Source organism: Micromys minutus, assembly GCF_963924665.1.
Source record: "Micromys minutus genome assembly, chromosome: 2".
Lineage (NCBI taxonomy): Eukaryota > Metazoa > Chordata > Mammalia > Rodentia > Muridae > Micromys > Micromys minutus.
The window spans coordinates 73,807,940-73,830,763 of record NC_137971.1 but is presented as its reverse complement, the minus strand read 5'-3'; the positions used below and the strand labels follow the sequence as shown (position 1 = coordinate 73,830,763).

Genomic DNA, 22,824 nt, shown 5'->3' with positions numbered 1-22,824 from the left:
ATGCATGCTGATAAACACTTAAACATATAAAACAAAAAAAAAACATTTTTTAAAGGATGAAAGTAATGGGGTCAGTGAGATGGCTTCTGGCCAAACCTGACAGGCTAATAGGGTTGGTTGGTCCTCAAGACCCACAGTCACCTGGATCTGACTCTGAAAGTTGTCCTCTGGCCCAACAGGCGCTCCTACATACAAGCACACTGTCTTAGAGTTGTTGTTGCTCTAATGAAACACCGAGACCAAAGGCAACTTGAGAAGGAAAGGGTTTATTTTACTCACAGTTTATTATCATCAAAAGTAGTAAGGGTAGGAACTTAAGTGGGCCAGGAACCTGGAGGTGGGAGCTGAATCAGAGGTGCCATGAAAAAGGGCTGCTTCCTGGCTTGATTCCCATGGCTTGCCCAGCTTAATTTTTTAGAAAACCCAGGACATCTAGATCAGGAATGGCCCCACCCACAATGGCCTGGACCTTCTCCCATCAGCCCACAGCCCAGTTTCATATTTTCTCAAGGCTTTCTCTGTTTTGATTCTAGCTTGTGTCAAGTTGATATAAAATTAATCAACACACGCAGAAAATAGATACAGTAACAATAAAAGATGAGAGAATGTTTTCACTGTAAGTTCTCTTGACTACAGTTTGCTGAGTACTGTTAAAAAGAAATGAAATCACACTGGAGTAAAAACCAGGATTTTATATAGGAAATACTAATGTGAGAGATAACTCAGAAAATGTATATAGAAGGAAGATTGGTTTTCATTGCTGAGTGACAGGCAGCCTGGAGCTGACCATGTAGGAGGAAGCTGGGTTGAGTACTCTAAAAACACAGTGTCCAAAGCCTTAGTCGCAGCATCTTATAGCACCTGATAAATAGCTCTCTTGTTACAACAATAGCATATACTTATTGTGGTTGCAGTGTGCTGAGTGATGCTCTCAAGTATTATTCTCTTTAGTACCAGAGTTCTGTTTTGCTCTGTAGTGAACTGTTGGGCTATTGGCCTGTTGCAGATAAGAGCTGCCAGCACTTAAACAGGCACATGCTCTGTGCTCAGTAAGAACTAAGTTCTTTGACACTAGGAGTCTTAACAGAAGAGACAGCAGGATTGGGCTGGAGTTGGAGCCAGTTCTCAGGCAGCATGCCAGTTGTTTCAGAGATGAGGTCTATTCTTGGTGCTGTAAGATACTTTCATTGGGTTATTTACAGATGTCCACAGTCATTTTCACCTGTCGCTTTCCAGTTACACATACACCAGATAGGTAGTTTCTTAGATTTGTCTAAGGTGATGTCCAGGTAATTCCTCTTTCTTGGCAGGCGCACTGGTTCTAGCCTGTCACTTGTATTTATTTGTTTGCTATTTTAAGCTGTTCTTTGCTTAGACATTACATTTACCAGTAGAAAACTGTTAACACTGCCTTTTATGTGAAAACGAAGGGTTTTTCACCTGTATTTTCTAAAAACTTAGAATAGGGATTAAGCCCAACAAGGCTGTATCCATTAAAAAGTTTTGTATTTAGGGAGATGAGGGAGAAGGATTACATGTTTGAGGCAACCTGAGTTACATAATGGATTATTGGAGCAACCCAGGTTACACAGTGACATCATGTCTCAGATGATAAAATAGAAAACAAAGCAACTGATTCATCTGGAGACCTGGGTTAGATTCCCAGCACCCTGGTGGTGGCTCATAGCCCTCTGTAACTCTAGCCCCAGGTGATCAAATGCCTCTGGGTTCTACTGGCACTGTATACATGTAGTATACAGAGGATACATTTGGAGGCAGAACACCCATACAAATTCTTACCTTTTTTTAAAATTAAGAATATAAAAATAAGGTGGAACAGAGCAGTTAGTGGAGGATTAAAGGTTCCTTTAGGATAGTGATTTTTAACCTTCCTGATGCTCTGACCCTTTAATACAGTTCCTCATGTTGTGGTGACCCCCAACCATAAAATTATTTTGTTGCTACTTCATAACTGTAATTTTGCTACTGTTATTAATCATAATGTCCATATATGATAGGCAGCCCACAGGTGAGAACCCCTTTAGGCCATCAGTCAATTACCTCATTTTTTCTTTTGTTGTATATTTTAAGTAACAAATAATTTGCTCTCTGGCCAAGTGTAATATGGTAAAGAGAGATGACCATGAGCATCATCCTGGTCAAGAATGGCCACCATTGTGGACACTTGAATAGCTTGTTTGGGAAGTTTGACTTTAGGTAGTGGTATCTCTTCAGAAACTTGCACCTCTGAATGAGGGTGTTCTGAAGCCTAAAGCTTCTATAAAGGTTGTTTTTTTAGTGCCTTTGAGTTTGAAGGTAAAGTATACTTCACTGGCTAATCTTTTTTCAACTCTTTTCTTTTGTTGGATTAGTGCCAGAACAGATAAAGCCCAGTGTAAGCCAGCCTCAGCCTGCCAACTCTGATAACGGCACTTCCACAGCAACCAGCACTAATAATAATGCCAAGCGAGCTACAGCCAGCAATCAGCAGCCGCCGCCGCCGCCGCAGCAGCAGCAGCAGCAGCAGCAGCAACAGCAGCAGCAGCAAGAGCAGCAGCAGCCACAAGCCTTGCCTCGATATCCTCGTGAAGTACCTCCACGATTTCGCCACCAGGAACACAAACAGCTTCTAAAGAGGGGTCAGCATTTTCCTGTCATAGCAGCAAACTTGGGATCTGCAGTTAAGGTGTTAAGCAGCCAATCAGAAAGCAGTGCTGTAACAAATCAACAGCCACAAAATAACGGAGAGGTGCAGAACAGCAAAAGCCAGTCAGGTGAGTGAGGACATTTCTTATAGAAATCATTGGCAGTATAGGAATGTTATAATCTATAGTTTTCGGTGATATGTTTCATGTAGCAAGAGTTGAGCTTTGATTTTAGAATCCTGAATAGGGAGCTTGCATGGAGAATCCCTTACTGTCAGGTACATACCTGTCTTACTTTAAAAATGGATATGGTGATTGCTTTTGTCTTCTTTCAGGTCCCATACTTTAAGAAGTTTGTAGTTAAAATCAAGCCTCAGCCACCCTACACAAGGGTAGCTATCTTCTTTATTCCTGACCATCCCTGGTAACTAGTCACTTGCTGCCTAAATGCTTTTTTATGTTTACCAGGTACTACTGTCTGTCTTAAGATATAGTATGATGTTTCACAGCTAGTAAATAGCACATTTTTGATTTGAGTCCACAAATCTGACTCTAGAGCCCTGCTCATAAACACCATGGTGCTCTCTGGCAGTACATTGGATGTGATAGGAAAGGGACAGGAAGACATTTCTAAGCTTGGTCTCTAGAGCAGCATATTATTAGAAGGACATAGATGTACTTCCTGTGCTCCTAAATCACTTAATACTTGTGTGAGATTGATCAAGAAATTAATTCATGAGACCTTTCTTTTGGCTTGTGACTGTTTTAAGAATCTCACCTAGGAAATCTAGGTGGCCTTGAACTCTGAGAAATCAATTTGCCTCAAGTGCTGGGATTAAAAATTGTATGCCTCCATACCTATCAGTGACCTTCTTTCTTAATTTATAATATAGATACCAGGGTCCAACCTTATAAGGGTGCTTTGAAGTTTAAATTGTATGAGACATTACAACAGTCAGCTCAGTGCCTGATGTTTAAATGGTGAATAAACTTTCTTATCCCTAACCTGTTAGTTAGGTTTGCTATTGTGGCAATGAAATACCAAAAAGCAAGTTGGAGGAAGGGTGAAGGGTTTGGCTTGTTGTTGTTGTTGTTTTGGGGGGTTTGAGGGAGGGTGCTTATACTTCCATATTGCTGCATCATCAAAGGAAGTCAGGGCAGGAACCTGGAGGCAGAAGCTGATGCTGAGGCCATGGAGGGGTGCTGCTTACTGACTTGCTCCTTATGGCTTGCTTAGCCTGCTTTCTTATGGAACCCAGGACCACTTGCCTAGGGATGGCCCTCTCCCATCAATCACTATTTAAGAAAATGCCCTTTAGCTGGATCTTATAGAACCATTTTCTCAATTAAGGTTTCCTCCTGTCGGATAACTTAGTTGTGTCAAGTTGACATGAGACTAGCCAACACACACTAACATTTACACAAAGACCTACATTTTTCAAAATGAGTTTAACATTGTACATAGGCCAGGATATAGGTAATTAAGAAGTTGAATTTCATTTGGGAAGCCAGGTTGGAAGACAATATTGCTTAGCATCATAAGCAATTTTTTAGTAAAGTCTTAGGAGAGTATTATCCATCAAATGCATGAATACCTATGGTGATCCAGGCCCGATGGTATATTTATTTATGAAATTTTATTTATCTCTTCCATTTGGGAAAGGAGTGAACAAAGCCATTTTTCAAATGGAAACAACAGTAGTGTTATAAGAGTTATGTATCTCAAAAATAAGTATGGGACAGGAGAGATGGCTCGCTCAGTAAATTGCCTACTATGTAAGCATGAGGGCCAAGTTCAGACGTTCAGCACCCCCATTTTAAAAAAATGGTCAAAGACAGTGATGTTTATTTGTAATCTTAGCACTGGGAAGATAAGCTAAGGGAGGATCCTTGGGACTTGTTCGCAAGCCAGTCTATGGAAAAAAACAAAACCAAAAAACCAAGAATGAAGACACCCAGCATCAGCCTCTGTCCTTCACATACATGAACAATTATGTACACATACACAGAATAAATGTGGGTCAGAAGAAGGAAGTTTTTTTTTTTTTTTTTAACTAGAAGATACTGTTTATTTTTTTTATTTATTTTTTTTAAACGACTTTATTTTACAAAACAAAGATAAATGTACAGATTTTAAACATTTTTTGCTTGAAATTATACTTTTTTGTCAGTACTGTTTTTTCAGACATTAAAATAATTTTTCACATAAAACCATGTGAATATATTTTTTTTTTAGTCAGTACTTGATTTTTTTCAAGGGCCCAACAGTACGCATTGAAAACCCAATAGTTACAATAAGCGTAAAGTACATGCAAAACAAAACAAAACATGGAAACAGTCAAAGTCTTCTTGTTTGTAAATATATGTATATATATTTTTTTTGTTTTCTTTATTTCTTGGACTTCATACAGTCTGTGAGTTGTTTCTGGGGGAGTGCAAGCCTCTGGGGTTAGCATCCCACTATCAGTGACTGCATATTATGTCTGTTCTTTTGTGACTGGGTTATCTCACTCAGGATGATATTCTCTAGATGCAGCCATTTTCTTAAGAATTTGGTTAAGTCATTGTTTCTGGTGGCGAAGAAGGAAGTTTTATAGATGTGCCTTCCGATGAGAAGTTCTCAGGTATGAACATAGGCAAAAGTCTCCCAAGAAAGTGAGGAAGAAGATCCTTCTGCCTGTTTGGGAGACAATAAATCCCAGAGCCATTAGGAATGTAGTCTATGAAACTGAAACACTCTGAGGAGCAAGTTTGGTCTTTATATCTTTATTTTTTAAACTTTTTAAAAATATGTGTACTTGTGATCTTGCATGACTGTGTATGTGTGTAAGTGTATACATGTGTGTACCATGTGTGCAAGCCTAATGGCCTGAGTTCAGTCTCAAAAACTGAGACAACAGAGTTGTCTGATTTCTGGCACTCAAGTACACACACACACACACACACACACACACACACACACACACACACAGAGAGAGAGAGAGAGAGAGAGAGAGAGAGAGAGAGAGAGAGAGAGAGAGAGAGAGAGAGTGAGAGTATATAGTAGAAATAGTAAACACACAGAGTTTCAGACTGATTCTTTGTACTTGACTCTAAAGCCAGGATAGATCCTGCTCTTGCTTAAATAGCCTGAGTTAGGAGACTCTGGTGGAGGTAATTATACTCAGCCCTGACAGAGTACTGTCATGGCCAAAATGCTCTCGTCTCTTCTTTATCCACGTGACACAGTCTATGAAGTACACTTAAAGACTAGAATGGTGAATGTCCTACCTTTCCAGCCCAAGGCCTAAAGCATTCTTAGTTGATTCACTGGTTTTTTATTCCTACCACACATGCATACACATATGTGCACACAGTCATTATAGTTAAGCCATTTGAAAGTGAGGTGTTGAACCTCATGGCACTTAATGTTTAATGCTCTGAGACTAGGGATCATCTCTTCTCTAGCTTTTTTTTTTTTTTTTTAAAGATTCACTTATTTATTATATACATAGTGTTCTGCCTGCATGTTGTATAGTCAGTCTGGCCTCTAGCTCATATGTAGCTGAGTATGACCTTGGTCCTCCTCTCTCTACCTCCTTCGTTAACCACTAGGATCTTAGACATATTACCATACCCAGTTTCTGCAGTTCTGGGGACTGAATTCAGGTTTTTGTGTATGTTAGGCAAACAAGCACTCCACTGGCTAAACTGTATAAGTAACCATATATTTTTTTGTTTTTTTTAATATTGATCATTTTGTGTCCTTGTAATTTTTCTTATTTGTGAGTTATAATTTATCAGTCAGTCCTTTCAGCACAGGATTGAGTTGGTTTATTGATATGTATTCCTGTCCTTTTCATGTTGCAGTGGGAGTACTTTGTGTTATTCATAGTTATACTTTATTATTTTCAATATGAATAGTTTAGTTGTAGATGTAGATGCCCAATGGTTTTGTTTTTGTTTTTGTTTTTGATTTGTTTTGGTTTTTTTTATCCCTGCCTTATGGAATTGTCAACACATGCATGCAGAGACACAAGCAGTAATCCAAGGTGAGCAATGGTAATGAAAACTGGGCTCCCTCAGATATGGAGGGAAGGAGGTGCTTTTGCTTTATTGTATACAGGAAGAATAAAGGCTAAGGCTTGGGTCTTAGAAAACAACATGGCTAGAAGTCTTAAGCTTTTTAAAAAGACCAAGTGTCTTTCCCAACGTCCACATCATATGGCTTGAAAGTGCTTGTGACCCCAACTATAGAGAATCCAGTGACCTTATCTGGCTTTCAGGAATACACACATACAGACATATGGGACAGGCACACATAAAGATATATGTGTAAATAAAAATAATTTTTTTTAAAAAATAGGAAAAATACTGAGTTAAGGAACATTTTTATGGAAAAATTTTAAGGAAGAAGTTTTATGCTTCACCCCACTTTTCTAGGAGGCGTATGAGTAGCTGGCACTGTGTTTACAACAGTAAAGCAGCTATGTTACACTAGCTGTGATGTTCCTCATGTGGGTGAGGAGAAAAGTGAAAACATTTGGGAGATGGAGTAGAATGATGATCATGGGTGTGCATTCGTTGATGATGGTCGTGCCATTTATTGGTGTCTTACCTGGATCAGATATAGCTCCTTTAATTAGTTCAATTCCTGTAGCAGTCATATGACAGTAGTCCCTGCTATCTAGACAAGGAAACTAAGGCAAAGAGAGAAGGTCTTGCCTTTGGTCTCAGAGACTGTGTAAGTGGTATAAAATGTCTCTTGGTTTGTTTTTGTTTTGAGACAGGGTCTCTCTACATGGCCTTGGCTGTTCTAGAACTCAGTGTGTAGACTAGGCTGGTCTAGAACCCACAGAAATCTATCTGCTCCTGCTTCCCAAGTATTGGGATTAAAGGCATGCTCCCTCATGCCTGACCTCTCATGGAATTTTCACCTACTGACAGCAGTTACTAAATGCTTTTCTTAGGTAGTTAATGTTAGTTGAACAACCAAGTTTATTAAAAGGTTCTTCCTGCCCCTTTTTTTGCTGGATATAGTAGCACATGGTTGTAATTATAATCTCAACATTCCCGTGACTAATGTCGAAAGATTGTTCACAAAAAAACCCAGCCTGGGCTACAGAGAGACACCATCTCAAAAATCAAAGGACCAGGGATAGAGTGTAGTGTTAAAATACTTGCCAAGCATGTAAAGGGTTCAGTTCCTAGCACTCCTGACCCCCCAGATGAAAATAATGACCTCATTTCACAGGTTCTTGTCCTCTAGCATCTATGAAGGACCCAAGCTTAAGGCCTGTTGCTAGTGTGTCAGTCCTTTTTTCTTTTTTTTTAAAGCTACTTTGGTGTATGGGAGACTGTAATTATCTTGTGTATCTTGTGTGTCCTGTTGCTGTGATGAAACACCATGACCAAAATACAGCTGTGGAAGGGAAGGGTTTATTTGGCTTGTAGTTAGTTCCATGTCACTGTTTATCATCAAAGGAAGTCAGTGTGGGAACTTAAATAGGGCAGGAACCTGGAAGCAGGAGGAGTGATGCTTACCCAGCCTGCTTTCTTACAGAACCCAGGACCACTTGCCCAGGGTTGGCACCACCCACAGTGGGCTGGGACTCCCCCATCAATCATTAATCAAGAAAATGCCCTATAGGCTTGCCAACAGCCTGATTGGGTTTGTTTTTTGTTTTGTTTTGATTGGTTTTTGTTTTGGCTTTGGCTTGGGTTTAGTTTTGCTTTTTACAGGGTCTCTCTGTGCAGTCCTGGCTATCCTGGAACTTGTTCTATAGACCACACTGGCCTCAAACTCAGGGATCTGTCTCTTGTATAGCTTGGAGACAATTTCTTAATTGAGGTTCCCTCCTCTCGCGACTTTAGCTCATTTGAAGTTAACTTAAAACTGTCCAGCACATCTTGCTTCTCTCAGTCAGGCTCTCCAAGTTAACTGTTTCTTTGTTTCTCACATACAAAGTAAGAGTAATACTTGTATTCTGTAATTGTCCCAGGCACTTGGTGCAAAAGTTTGCAGACCTGCTGCTGTGTGGCAGTGAGTGCTGGCCATGGGTTGATACTGCCCCCATGGGTTGTAGTATAGAACTATTTCTTCCAGGAAGACTGACTTTGGTTCCTTTTATCATATGGATTCTACATGTGCAGTAGAGAAGACAAATACCATTGACTACTTTTGGTGGGGATGGATGGACAGATGGACAGGGTTCTACTAATTAGTTTTTGCCTACCTCTGAATCACAGATCTGCCTCCTGAGGGCTTGGATTAACGGTGTGACCATAACCAGCTACTCTCACACTGTGATGAAGTAATTGTAAAGGAAGCAGTAGTTGGTGCACTTTGCAGCACTTAAATTATGTTCACTGGACACATTACAGGTCGATCTCTAGTTGCTTTTCTTGCCATTCTTACGGCTCTTCATCATTTGTTTTTTAAAGCATTTGTACTTGAGAGAAAATGGTACAAGCAGCATCATTTTTCCATACTAGCAAATCACACTAATGTGACTTTGATTTATTTTTAGACTTTCATCCTGGGAACTGTAGTGTAAACCACCCTTCAAGACAACATAATGCAACTAATGTTGCAGATGAATTTCTCTCCACTAAACCCTTAAATGAGATAAACTGAGAAACTAACAAAAATACTTAGTGATGCTGTCTGTGGGAAAGAACAGAAATAAATAAAAGCAGATGGTAGTTAGATGGCAGTCTTAAGACTTACTTGGTCATATGATTGGTCTCTTACGGCCTTCAATATCAGCTGCTGAATTACTGATCATGATTTGGTGATTTTCAACATACCAAATTTTCCCGATAGTCTCTTACTAAGCATTGCTATGAAAGTAAATTAGAAAATTGTTTACTGTTAATGTTCTTCCTTGTATATAGCATGGTATTTAAATGTATATACTAATAAAAATATAGTGCAAAAGCTTTGGGATTCTTACAGAATTGTTTTAACCCAAAGGAGTTGTGTTGGAAGTTATTTTAGGAAACAGAATCATTTTGGGCTACTTGTACTTACTTACCTTTCTGCATCCCAGTCTGTTTTCTCTCATGTCAAGTCCTAAGCCTGGATCATCCTAATTCATCATTACTACCCAGTCTTCTTTGTTCCAGAATTCTTGTATTTGTTTGATGTTATTCATTCATATATTTAGCAGATATCGCTGTGGGACTTTCTGTTCCATGCTGTACTGTAGGGTATTGAATAAAGCAGCAGAATTCTGCCTGTGAAATTACTGAACATGGAGAATTGGTGGCTGAAAGATAATTAGTGCCTCAAAGCCATTCTGTGGAGCATCTTGCTAATGTTGAGGAGCTATGTGTATTTGTAATGGATCATCATTTTACTCAGCCTACATAATATCATTTTGGAAATTGTTAACACTTATAAATAGATATACTTCTGCTTTATTCTAGATATAAATCATAATACTTCAGGATCCCATTATGAAAATTGCCAGCGGGGACCTGTGTCTTCTACAAGTGACAGCAGCACAAGCTCTAAGACTGCTGTGAACGACTTGTCGGGAAAAGAAGCATGGCCCTCAGCCCCTGGCAGTGACCCTGAGTTGACTTCAGAATGTATAGATGCTGATTCTGCCTCCAATTCTGAGTCAGAGAGAAACATCACTGTCATGGCTTCAGGGAACACAGGTAGTGAGAAAGATGGCCTTCGGAACAGCACTGGACTCAGTTCTCAAAGCAAATTTGTGGTTGGTAGCAGCAGCAATAATGTGGGCCATGGAAGTAGTACTGGGCCATGGGGCTTTCCCCATGGAGCCATAATAAGCACATGTCAGGTCTCTGTGGATGCTCCTGAAAGCAAACCAGAAAGTAGTAACAATAGGATGAATGCTTGGGGCACTGTAAGTTCTTCATCAAATGGAGGGTTAAATCCAAGCACTTTGAATTCAGCTAGCAACCATGGTGCCTGGCCAGTATTAGAAAACAATGGACTTGCCCTAAAAGGGCCTGTAGGGAGTGGGAGTTCTGGCATCAATATCCAGTGTAGTACCATAGGCCAGATGCCTAACAATCAGAGTATCAACTCTAAAGTCAGTGGCTCTTCTACCCATGGTACCTGGGGTAGCCTTCAGGAAACTTGTGAGCCTGAAGTAAGTGGTACACAGAAGGTTTCATTCAGTGGTCAACCTCAGAATATCACCACTGAAACGACTGGACCAAATAACACTACTAACTTTATGACCTCTAGTTTACCAAACTCCGGTTCAGTACAAAATAATGAACTGCCTACTAGTAATCCAGGGGCCTGGCGTGTGAGCACAATGAATCATCCTCAGATACAGGCTCCGTCAGTTATGAATGGCACTTCCCTTTCTCATCTTAGTAATGGAGAGTCAAAAACTGGAGGCTCCTACGGTACTACATGGGGTGCCTATGGTTCTAATTACTCTGGCGACAAATGTGCGGGCCCTAATGGCCAAGCCAATGGTGACACTGTGAATGCAACTCTAATGCAGCCTGGCATAAATGGGCCTATGGGCACTAACTTTCAAGTTAATACAAATAAAGGGGGAGGTGTATGGGAGCCTGGGACAGTGAATTCCCAGAGTTCACCATGGGGAAGTGGAAATGGTGCAAATTCTGGAGGAAGTCGAAGAGGATGGGGAAGTCCTGCACAGAACACTGGCACTAGTCTATCCAGTGTTGAGTGGAACAAACTGCCTAGCAACCAGCATTCCAATGACAGTGCAAATGGCAATGGTAAGAAACTTACAAATGGATGGAAATCTACTGAGGAAGACGATCAGGGTTCTGCCACGTCTCAGACGAATGAGCAAAACAATGTGTGGGCCAAAGCAGGAGGCACAGTAGAAAGTGATGGTAGTGCAGAGAGCACTGGACGCCTTGAAGAAAAAGTGACCGGGGAAAGCCAGAGTAGAGATAGAAGAAAAATTGATCAGCACACATTACTCCAAAGCATTGTAAACAGAACTGACTTAGATCCACGTGTCCTATCCAACTCTGGGTGGGGACAGACTCCTATTAAGCAGAATACTGCCTGGGATACAGAGACATCACCAAGAGGGGAAAGAAAGACTGACAATGGAACAGAGGCCTGGGGAAGCTCTGCAACACAGACTTTTAACTCAGGGGCATGTACAGATAAGACTAGCCCTAATAGTAATGATACCTCATCTGTATCAGGGTGGGGTGATCCCAAACCTACTCTGAGGTGGGGAGATTCCAAAGGCTCAAACTGCCAGGGGGGGTGGGAAGATGATTCTGCTGCTACAGGAATGATCAAGAGCAATCAGTGGGGGAATTGCAAAGAAGACAAGTCTGCATGGAATGATTCGCAAAAGAACAAACAAGGCTGGGGTGATGGACAAAAGTCAAGCCAAGGTTGGTCCGTTTCTGCCAGTGATAACTGGGGAGAATCTTCTAGGAGTAACCATTGGGGTGAGGCTAATAAGAAATCCAGCTCAGGAGGCAGTGACAGTGACAGGTCCATTTCTGGTTGGAATGAACTTGGTAAAACCAGTTCTTTTACTTGGGGAAATAATATAAATCCAAATAACTCATCAGGATGGGATGAATCTTCTAAACCTAATTCTTCCCAGGGATGGGGAGACCCTCCAAAGTGTAATCAGTCTCTAGGTTGGGGAGATTCATCAAAACCAGTTAGTTCTCCAGATTGGAACAAGCAACAAGACATTGTTGGGTCATGGGGAATCCCACCAGCCACCAGCAAGCCTCCTGGTACAGGCTGGCTTGGGGGACCTATCCCTGCTCCAACGAAGGAGGAAGAACCCACAGGCTGGGAGGAACCATCCCCAGAATCTATACGTCGAAAAATGGAGATTGATGATGGAACTTCAGCTTGGGGAGATCCAAGCAAATACAACTACAAAAATGTGAACATGTGGAATAAAAACATCCCGGAAGGCAGCAGCCGCTCAGACCAGCAAGCACAGATGCACCGGCTATTGCCGGCTGCAAGTGCCGTCTCAAGCAAGGAGACCAGCAGTGGCTCTGGTAAGCATTTCTATGAGGAGAGGAGTACAGTGGTATTGTGGAAGCAAGCTTTGTGTTGACATGCTGTCATAAGATTTGGTTAACACAGCTCTTGGATATGCACATTGAGGTTTTTTAGCTGTGACCTAGAGGTGATGTTGACCAGGCAACAGCTGTCTTGAGTGTTGCTCTGTTCTGTTAGGGATGTAGTAGAAGGGATTAAGTGGCAATGTTATGTACTTATTAAGGTATTCTTAGTTAAGCTTTAATGATGGGGTTTCGCTATTGAAGTACAATAAAGCCAAGTGCCTGAGTACAGTACTTTGGATATTTGGTATTACATTTGACCTTAGGGGATTTTCTAAATGAGGCATGAAGTCAGCATCTCAGATAACTGGATACAGTATTTGCATCTGAAGCATTGCACTGCTTTCTAGTATACTTCAACCTTTCCTGCACTGACCAAAGTCTTCTCTGTAAATTGATAGGGCAACATTTTCCAAGTGTGACAGGCCTACATTGCCTTGGTTAATGGGATTTTTTTTTTTTTTTTTTTTTTTGAGTAATGCTCCATTGGTTAGAGAGCCAGTAATGTTTTCATGAATTCTTTTGGTGCCTAATTATGTGGGTTTTTTGTTTTGTTTTAAAATAATAAGCCTCATCTATTGATTTGTGTTTCACTCTTTAGGGAGAGTGTAGACTGTCTTTCAGTGTGTATAAGATAGGCTGGCTGCTTATCTGATGGTAGTCATCTAGTCAGTTGTTCTCCACCATAGTGCTGTTGGAAGAGTGTCCTTTCAGTAAAGTATAGTTAGTGTAACTTTACACCACACCTGCCTCAGTTCTCAAGCTTTGGTTCAGAAGAACCTGACAATTTAGGAAAATGATTTGCTATAATTAAATTATTCAAAAGAGTCTGCCCTAACACCAGAAGGCAGTTTTGAAAGAAAAGGTTAGAACATTATACAGTTATATTAATGCAGAATAATTTGTGTTCTTCACAAACTATGCCTCTTGCTTGTCACAGCATGATTTTTCAGTATATAATATGAAATTCTTCATCTTGTTTCCCAAGTCCTCTTCCTTGCCCTTTATTTGAGGTGCTTCCTAATATCTATGCTGATGACTTCTTTTTCCATGCTTTCTAAAGGCTGGGGTGAGCCTTGGGCAGAGCCTTCTACTCCAGCCACAACTGTGGATAATGGTACTTCAGCCTGGGGCAAGCCCATAGACAGTGGTCCCAGCTGGGGAGAACCCATTACTGCAGCATCCAATTCATCCACGTGGGGCTCCAGCTCTGTTGGTCCACAATCATTAAGCAAATCTGGTAAGTCACCTGTGATCTTTTGCAGCCATTTGTAGTGCTGAATAAACTCATGAATGAATAATTTAAATAATGGGCTAGTGCTCCTAAATTGTCACTATTCATATATTTCTCAAAAGCAGTTCTAATGATTTACATATCCTCCACCAAATCTAAATTCTTTTTCTTGTTTGATTATTTAAAACTGAATTTAGCAGCTTTCACGCCATTCAGCTTGAGAGATGAGATAGTATAATGTGAGACACATGTCCAAACCATCAAATCTGAATTGGAAGGACCCTGGAATACACTTGAATATTGTTCCTCTACTGTGTTGGGCTCTGGACACGTTGTAAGAGCCCCAAGAGCTGTGTGTTTGCTCTATTGTGGGCTTCAGTAACTTTTGATCAGCCTTGTAGAGAATAGAGTATAGACAATTGTCTTTTCCATCTCTTTCGCCCTCTGTTCTTTGTATCATTTTAAAGACCAAATAGGTATGCATAAGAAACCACTATTGCTCATGATTAGAAACCCTAAGATCTGTGAAGATATGGAAAAGTTTCACTGGATATTTTAATAAAAATAACTTCTTTTGAGTGACTTTCAATGTAGTCAAAATATATCTTTTCTATCACATGTATTTGAGAAATAAAGGTATGTTTGGTTCAGCTCCCCTGTTTCTGTACTTTGAAACAGGTTTAAGTTCTTAGAGAATTTTTTTCTTAAATTCTGTTTGTCTTTGTATCATAAATCTATAAATCAGGGCCCAAATCTATGCAAGAAGGCTGGTGTGGTGATGACATGCCATTGCCTGGAAGTCGCCCCACTGGCTGGGAAGAGGAGGAGGATGTAGAGATTGGAATGTGGAACAGTAACTCATCTCAAGAGCTTAACTCATCTTTAAATTGGCCACCATATACCAAGAAAATGTCATCAAAGGTAAACATTTCAAGAGCTTTGCTCTTGAAACTTTAAATTTCAAAGGTAGTTTACCCACAGAAAAATTAATCTATCTGCCCATTTATGGCATTCAGTACAGTCCAGGCAGCCCCCAACTTAGGTGTAGCCTCTTGAATGGGCAGCTACCTAGAAAAACATAAGACCATGGGAACTTCCTTTCTCCCCACTGCTACAGCTCAGGATTTCTCTCCTCCTCAGCTCCACCAGTACTGCCTGGGGCAATAAGCCCCTGTGGTACCAGCAGTGGTGAGGATGAAGAGAAGGGCAAATCCATGTTGACTCCCCATTCCATTGCCAGTTCATCTCCATCTCCATTAACCTCCTCACCCAGAGTCCCAGCTTTCCCCTTACCCAGAGTCATCATTCTGTTTATTCACTAACCATCATTGTACCTTTCTCATCCCAAGGTCCTGTGATGAAAATCCCTAGGAAGGACTTCCATACCTGGCTTTACATGAGAATTGGGTTGCATTTGTTCAAAACATAGTCTGCTATACCCTGAGGTTTTTTCAAGTTTTGGAAATTGCACCAGCTCGACAAATATGTCTGATGTTGAGCCAGGTTTAGGAACCACCAAGTCCTTGGAAAGTAGTAGTATTGGGGGCTGGGGCTGGAGGTAGATTCTTCTGGGGACATCTTTCAAAATAGGTGCCCAGTCTCACAAGTGATTCTAAAATGTCCTTATCACCCTATTTGAGAATGATTACCTTTTGAGGACCTTGAAAAGTCATATATTTGGTGGGTCCCTGGCCTAGCTCAAGGCCAAGGTTGGTCCGTTTTAATCCTGGGATTCAAAGTCTAGGACCTGCCATTTTCATTTTATAATTTGTTCATTTGGCTGGATTTGCCTATTGATGCCTGGCCATGTAGCTTTATGACATGCTTGTACATGTTTTACATGAATCATTTGAGCCTCATAACCTTCTGAGATAGGATACTGAGGAAGAAGTTGAGACTGGAAAAGGTGGTGACTGGCCCAAAGTTGTATAAATAGTAAGTGACAGAGCAAGGACTCAGCTTAGGTCTTGCGATTCAACACCTTGTTCTTCCCACTGGACCATGCTGTTTTGTGACTTTGTCTTTCCTTACAGGGTCTGAGTGGCAAAAAAAGGAGAAGGGAAAGGGTGTGTAGCCTTTTTACTCTTTCTCCTTTGTTATTCTACTAGTAAAAATCTTTAGAGAGCAACTGCAAACTCTTATTTAGCTTCTGCTGTGTGCCAGGTACTGTGCTTGGTGCTGGGGTTCGAATAAACTGAAGAGCAGCCCCTTCAGGGGCTCCTAGTCTCTGGTGGGGTGTCAGGCAAGCACAAGTGTGATGGGATGGAGAAGATGCCTGGGGTGGCCTGGTAGAACTGAAAGATTTCTAAAAAGTGGCAAAGAAAGCTGGCTCTTAGTTAGAGGAAGGATAAATAGGAACTTTATTATTGACAAAGTATGGAGCCAGTGAAATTTATAAGAAGGCAACTTCGATAGCTTTTTTAAAAAGTTCAAAGAGCTATCTAATGTTGGTGTGAAATACCAGTTGGAGTAGAGAAAAACCAGAGGTAGGGATCTCAGGAGGCTGATACATCATTCCAAGTGGAAAGGAAAAACAGAAATGCATTTAAGAATAGAAGGGGCAGAGGCTGGCAGTTGTTCAGACTATGGGAGGAAATAGAAAGGGGAAACAAGAATCAGAGGCACCTTCAGAATCTTTGAAGAGGGTTAGGCGCTTGCTTTAGATATCTGCCTTTGTGGGAAGTTAAGCTGTGCTATTTCACAGTCAGAAGGAACAGGTAATTGCATTGGGAAAGGACATTAATACACTGAGATGGCCCTATGGTCATCACGTCAGTGTGAGGCCTAGGTCTGTGTGGCTTCCAGCCTCGCTCTGTGACTGCTGCCAGTTCTCAGTGTAATATCTGTACTGCTCAGCCCACCACAGCAGCTCAGCTGCTGCTCAGGCTACTGTGTTCTTAGCAACACAAATGGAAACCTTTAAAGACACTATCATGTGGAAATATTTAGTGGGTGTCTGGATTTTTTATTCAAGTGTTCTTCTATATCATGATTAAAATATGGATTAAATTGGTTTGTTAGGACTGAGCTTAGAATCTACGTACTAATTTTTTACTTTGGTATGAGAATTCCAAAAACCCAAATGATGATACATGTCAGGGAGCACAGTCCATCTGTGAGGCGGGAATGTCCCATGGTCCTCCATTGCTTTTGTCTTTTCCTTCTGACTGCCTGCCTTTAGAGATCTCTCTGTACATTACAGCTATACCAGAGGCCTGGAGCAAAGGAAGTTGAAAATAAATGAGTTTATTTATTGTTAACACCTCTGTTAATTGAAGGAAAAAAATATTGGCTAAAAATGAGAGTTGGGAATTGTCTTGAAGTTTTACTAATCCATCACAATAGCCAGATAATTAGAGACGGCCATGGCATCTTCTCTACTCTTTTATTCACAAAGGGAATGATGAAAGGCGGAAACAAGCAAGAGGACGCGTGGATAAACCCATTTGTTAAGCAGTTTTCAAATATCAGTTTTTCAGTAAGTATATTTTCTTTAGCAGCCAATAATTCTCTTTTCAGTAGTGGTTCATAATATATCCCCATTTTATTTTTATTAAAAATTATTTCTCAGGCTGGAGAGATGGCTTAGTGATTAAGAGCACTGACTGCTCTTCCAGAGGTCCTGAGTTCAATTCTCAGCAACCACATGGTGGCTCACAACCATCTGTAATGGGATCTGATGCCATCTTCTGGTGTGTCTGAAGAGAGCTACAGTGTGCTTACATAAAACAAATAATACATCTTTTAAAAAATTATTTCTCATTTTTAAGTTTTTAAAATATGAGTTGATTAGAATAAAATTAGCCAACAAGACTTAATTCTTAAATTTTATAAATTTTGAGCCCATCTTAAAAATACATTAAAATATAATAATTTTTTAAAAAAGGGCTGGAGAGTCAGTTCCATGGTTGAGAGGACTTGCTCCTCTTCAAAGGAGCAGGGTCTGTCCCCAGTACTTGGGAGGGGATTCACACCCATGTTCACTCTAGCTCCAGGGTGTTTGAAGGTCTGTTCTGGCCTCTGCGTGCACGTGCACATCTGTGCCAAGTACACATAAATACAGACAAATTTAAAAAAGAGAAACTTCATGATCTGCATGTATTTTAGATGAGGAAATAAGGAACGTTCTTCACTTTTTGTTTTGATTGGTAAAGTCTGCTAATACATTACTTTTTTCCTACTTCAGAGAGACTCACCAGAAGAAAATGTACAGAGCAATAAAATGGATCTTTCTGGAGGTGAGAGAAAAGTCAGTTATTCTGATCTGTATTTATCAAGTCTTACTTGTGTTGTGGTCTGTCTGAAAGAGCCCTCACTCAGTGCAAGAGAGCAGCCTTGGCTCTTAACTACAGACTACTTGATGCTGCACTGTGTGAGCACTGTTAGGTAAAGTAAGTTGTGACAGTCCTTTAAGGGACACATCACTGTGCACATCGCAGGTATTGCTAGTGTCAGTCTCTTGTCTCAAAGCCCCATCAAGAGGGGGTTATTAAAGTGCAAGGTGTAGCCGTCTGGGTCAGAGGACTGCATAATAAAGACTTTGGTAAATGACAGAGACGTCTCAAACCATAGTCAGAAATGCCAAGCAGTCCATGACTGAGGCAAGAAGTCTGAGAGTGTTGAAGGAGGGCAGGGCTGGAGTAGGTGGTACAGCCTGGCCCAAGTGACAGTGCTCGATAACTAGGTGGGGGCTGGTCATTCCGAAATCGGGGATTAAAGGGTTTTTGTGGTGGTGGTGGGTTATGGATGTGTTTTCAATAAATATCATTTCCTTTTTGTTTTTTTAACCCTCCCTGGTGGTCCTTTCCACACACATACAAACTCACATGCATGCACACACTCAACGCAACGCACATACTCATGCACACAGCAGAGAATAGGCCAGATGATACAGCAGGCGGGGGGGGGGGCGCGACAGAGACTTGTTACAATAACTAGTTGATATTTTCAAAACTCCAAACTAAAACAGAAAATGAGATGACTTTATTAATTCAGTGGAGAGTAGGGTCATGTTCAAAAGAAGTTGGTTCGTTATTACTACTATAAACGTTGGCTACAGAAGGCATAGAAGATCGTATGATGATATGTGAGTCAGGTTGCCCTTCATAGCTTATTAGACAGTAGTGCAATCAGGAGCTAGAGTACAACAGAATGGAAAAGGAGAGATGATCATAAATGAGAAATTATTTACTAACAAGAAATTAGAGTATTAATGGATTGCCTATTTTAAAAAAAGCAGAGAGACCGAGATAGTGTCCAGAAAGGGCAGCTGTACCATGTATTGAGATATCCTGGCCCAGTACCAGACAGGTATGCTGTGGCTTCTGATGAGGTAAACCCTGCAGCCTGAGGGCTACAGAAGAAAGCATATCAGAACTGGGAGTCCGGGCCTTTCTCACAGCGTCTCTCTTGCACTCTTTACCCACACAGCTTTGTTGCCAACTAACAAAGTGCCTGCCCAAAATGTCGATTGTGAGGGGTGGATTCTGAGATGCAATAAGATAGTAATTAGTACTGTGTATCCTATGGGGTTGGAGATTTTGCTCAGTAGTAGAACACTTTCCTAGCAAGCATAAATCGCTGGGTTCGATCCTCTGCTCTGAGAGGAAAACAAAAGAAAAAGTACGGTATACCCTAACCTTTGACAGCTCACCTTCCATAGGCATTCTGCTGTGCACACTTGAAATTGAGCAGTGATGAAGTGACTCCATACTCACGCTTGACTCAGGACACAGCAACTTGCTTTTTTATGAGGACGATGGAGTGCAGTCCCCATTGTGTCACTTAGGAAATGACCCCCAGTTCAGCCAGTTTCTTCCCTAAGGACTAAATTAGAGTTAACTTTTGAATAAGGCAACGTGGGAAAGATCAAATGATTGACCCATGCAAATGAACGCAAATTTAACATCTAGACGAAAGGAGATATACACTGTAGGTGGTTTTAGGTAGTACCAGAAGCGTTTCAAATGCTGAATTTTGAATTTGCACAAAGCACCAGTTGAACATCTAGAATCCAAAACCAATACTTTGAGCAACATCCACACAGGAACTCTTACTCTCAAGGCAGAAAGATACCTTGGACTCTTTCCTTGTCTTGCTATGATTATAGCACTGTTAGCAATGACCAGCCACTTACTGTCTCTTCATGCTAAAGTCACCTTTTTGGACTGTTCTATGTAGACATATCTAGTATTTTGCCACTCAGCACAGAAGATGGTCCTAAAACAGTGAGGGAGTGGAGCATGGCTTCAGAAGGGCTAACACGCTTCCTAATGCCTCACTGGTGGACAGAACTCTTGCTCAGCTCCTCACATGTCTCTGTAGGAAAGAACTGAGGAGGGGTGTTGTTGGAGATTATTGATGATCTGGGGAGGGCTTTTTAGGTGCCAGAAGGTTCAGATACTTGATATATCTTAAGAAATTAATGTCATTTTTAAAAGTTTCTGTTTAAATAGATTTTTTTCCTTTTTGTTGGTATTTTGATGATGATAGACATCTCAGAACATTTACAATGAATAAATGGGTTAGATTTTAGGGCTGAGAAAATGTGCGGACTTAAGAGCTGAATGTTACCTGTGAAATGCAGAACTTACGTAATGGAAATGCAGTTCTTACACATTCCTGTTAAAGTAGGAATTGTTTCATTTTAGAAAGTGAGCACTTTGTTTTTAATGAAATAAATTGGTCCTCTTCCTACTGGTGATAGTCTTTTGCATTTATTAGGAATGTTACAAGACAAGCGGATGGAGATTGATAAACATAGCCTGAATATTGGTGATTACAATCGAACGGTCGGGAAAGGCCCTGGGTCTCGGCCTCAGATTTCCAAAGAGTCTTCCATGGAGCGCAATCCTTATTTTGATAAGGTACAATCTATCTTTTTAAATTTGAGAATAAAAACTATACCCTTAATAGTATAAAATATAAGGAAAATGCATATAATATAAAAAGTATAGTCAGGTAACTGTCTTATTAATGGAGTTGTAGTTTATTGTTTCATTTATATCTTAGTTTAGCATAGACCTTGTGTTTATATTTTCTTCTTAATCCCATGAAATATGTGTTTGGCTCTTTTTATGTGCTCTAGAATTAACACTAATCTGATCTCTTCTGTTTTCTACCTGTTTCCTGTTGGTGCTGGAATGTCATGTGACCTCTCCTCTGTTCCTGCAATGATTTCTCCCTTCTACTTGTTTGCTTGGCTGGTGTTACACATCTTTCTGTCTGTCCAATCAGGATGGCATTGTAGCAGATGAATCCCAAAACATGCAATTTATGTCCAGTCAAAGCATGAAGCTTCCCCCTTCAAATAATGCACTACCTAACCAGGCCCTTGGCTCCATAGCAGGGCTGGGTACGCAAAACTTGAATTCTGTTAGACAGGTAAGTCCAGATGTGCATTATAGGCTTTCTCTTGAATGAACTGTCTTAGTAGTAACGTCTCTCTTGTATGTTTATTGTGTTTAAACAGTAGTATCGTACGGTAATGAATGTCTTTTCCTGAAGAATCACTTTGTTGTTTTGTCCTTTATTTTCTAGAATGGCAATCCCAGTATGTTTGGTGTTGGAAACACAGCAGCACAACCCCGGGGCATGCAGCAGCCTCCAGCACAACCTCTTAGTTCATCTCAGCCTAATCTTCGTGCTCAAGTGCCTCCTCCATTACTCTCCCCTCAGGTGAACAAGCTTCTGGTCCTCTCCTCCGATTTCCTGGGAAGATCTTTGAATGAGTTATTGTTTAGGGGCTAGAGTGATGGCTCAGCATTAAGAGCCCTAACTGTTTTTCTAGAGGATCCAGTTTGATTCCCATCCTCATGGCAGCTCCCAACTGTCTGCAGCTCTACTCCTGGGGTACTTGAGGCCCCCTAGCCTCTTTGGGTATCAGGAATGCATGTCATTCACTGGCATACATGGAAGCAAAACATCCATTCACATAAAAATAAGTTAAATTTAAAAGTTTATGTTTGAGATGAGCACTGGGCCTCGTAATAATTTTTGATGTCTTTGGCGTTCTGCAAGTGCCGATTAGCTGTTATTGAAAAAGTGTGAGTAAAGGATAAGGAAAAGTAATGGTTATTTTAAATTGTACCATTTTCATTGTAAAACATTGCAGGGAAAGCAACAGCAAGGTCAAATAGGTCAGGAGTTACCTTGTCATTTTTAGTAACTATGAGAAAGAATATGTGTGAGAACACACTTTGAATGACTGTAACGTTTACGGAATGGCCACTACTTTAACTGCCCTGTTGATAATTAAGTTGCACAGTACATTTAGTTAGTCTGGGTATTACAGCAACATTATTAACTTAACATTGTGATCCCAAGGTTCCAGTTTCATTGCTGAAGTATGCACCAAACAACGGTGGCCTGAATCCGCTCTTTGGCCCTCAACAGGTAGCCATGCTGAACCAGCTATCCCAACTAAACCAGCTTTCTCAGATCTCCCAGTTACAGGTGAGTGCTTACTGTCTGCTTGGTATGCAGTGGGAGTTCTGTATCAGGCACTGCAGTAGACAGAGGTAGCACAATCATAGCCCACGTAGAGCTGACCATATGTCAGAAAAGATGAACCATGAACCTACATGAAGTGCAAGATGTTTTCAGAGGAGATACAGGAATAAAAAAACAATCCTGTGAAAGTGTGAGCTGGGGTGAAGGGGTGCTTTATTGGTGTAGTTTGACATATGTAAAGCCCTTGGTTCTGTTCACAGTACTGTAAAAGTGTTGTTGTGTTTGTTTTTTCATTTCTGAAATCTAGTAGAGATATTCCATGGAAGGATGTTACTGTGTGAGATGGGGCTTGGGTATGTATCATAGTCATCCTTAAATGTTCTAGTTAGGGGCTGGAGAGATGCTCATCGGTTAAGAGCACTGGCTGCTCTTCCA

The 22,824-nt window shown here is 40.8% G+C and overlaps 1 protein-coding gene across 2 annotated transcripts in view; it reads left to right on the top strand.

Annotated features, from left to right (window-relative positions):
* TNRC6A (trinucleotide repeat containing adaptor 6A) overlaps positions 1–22,824 on the top strand; it is a 70,484-nt gene that overhangs the window by 35,379 nt on the left and 12,281 nt on the right. The window contains exons 5-15 of one of the 2 annotated variants that reach the window (XM_080912207.1): positions 2,373–2,774; positions 10,056–12,638; positions 13,768–13,944; positions 14,684–14,859; positions 15,972–16,004; positions 17,336–17,416; positions 18,125–18,176; positions 20,662–20,804; positions 21,175–21,321; positions 21,478–21,615; positions 22,264–22,392. In XM_080912207.1, coding sequence (XP_080768333.1) covers positions 2,373–2,774; positions 10,056–12,638; positions 13,768–13,944; positions 14,684–14,859; positions 15,972–16,004; positions 17,336–17,416; positions 18,125–18,176; positions 20,662–20,804; positions 21,175–21,321; positions 21,478–21,615; positions 22,264–22,392 — 4,061 coding nt within the window. The remainder of the gene's footprint in view (positions 1–2,372; positions 2,775–10,055; positions 12,639–13,767; positions 13,945–14,683; positions 14,860–15,971; positions 16,005–17,335; positions 17,417–18,124; positions 18,177–20,661; positions 20,805–21,174; positions 21,322–21,477; positions 21,616–22,263; positions 22,393–22,824) is intronic. The other variant, XM_080912208.1, reaches the window with a different exon arrangement.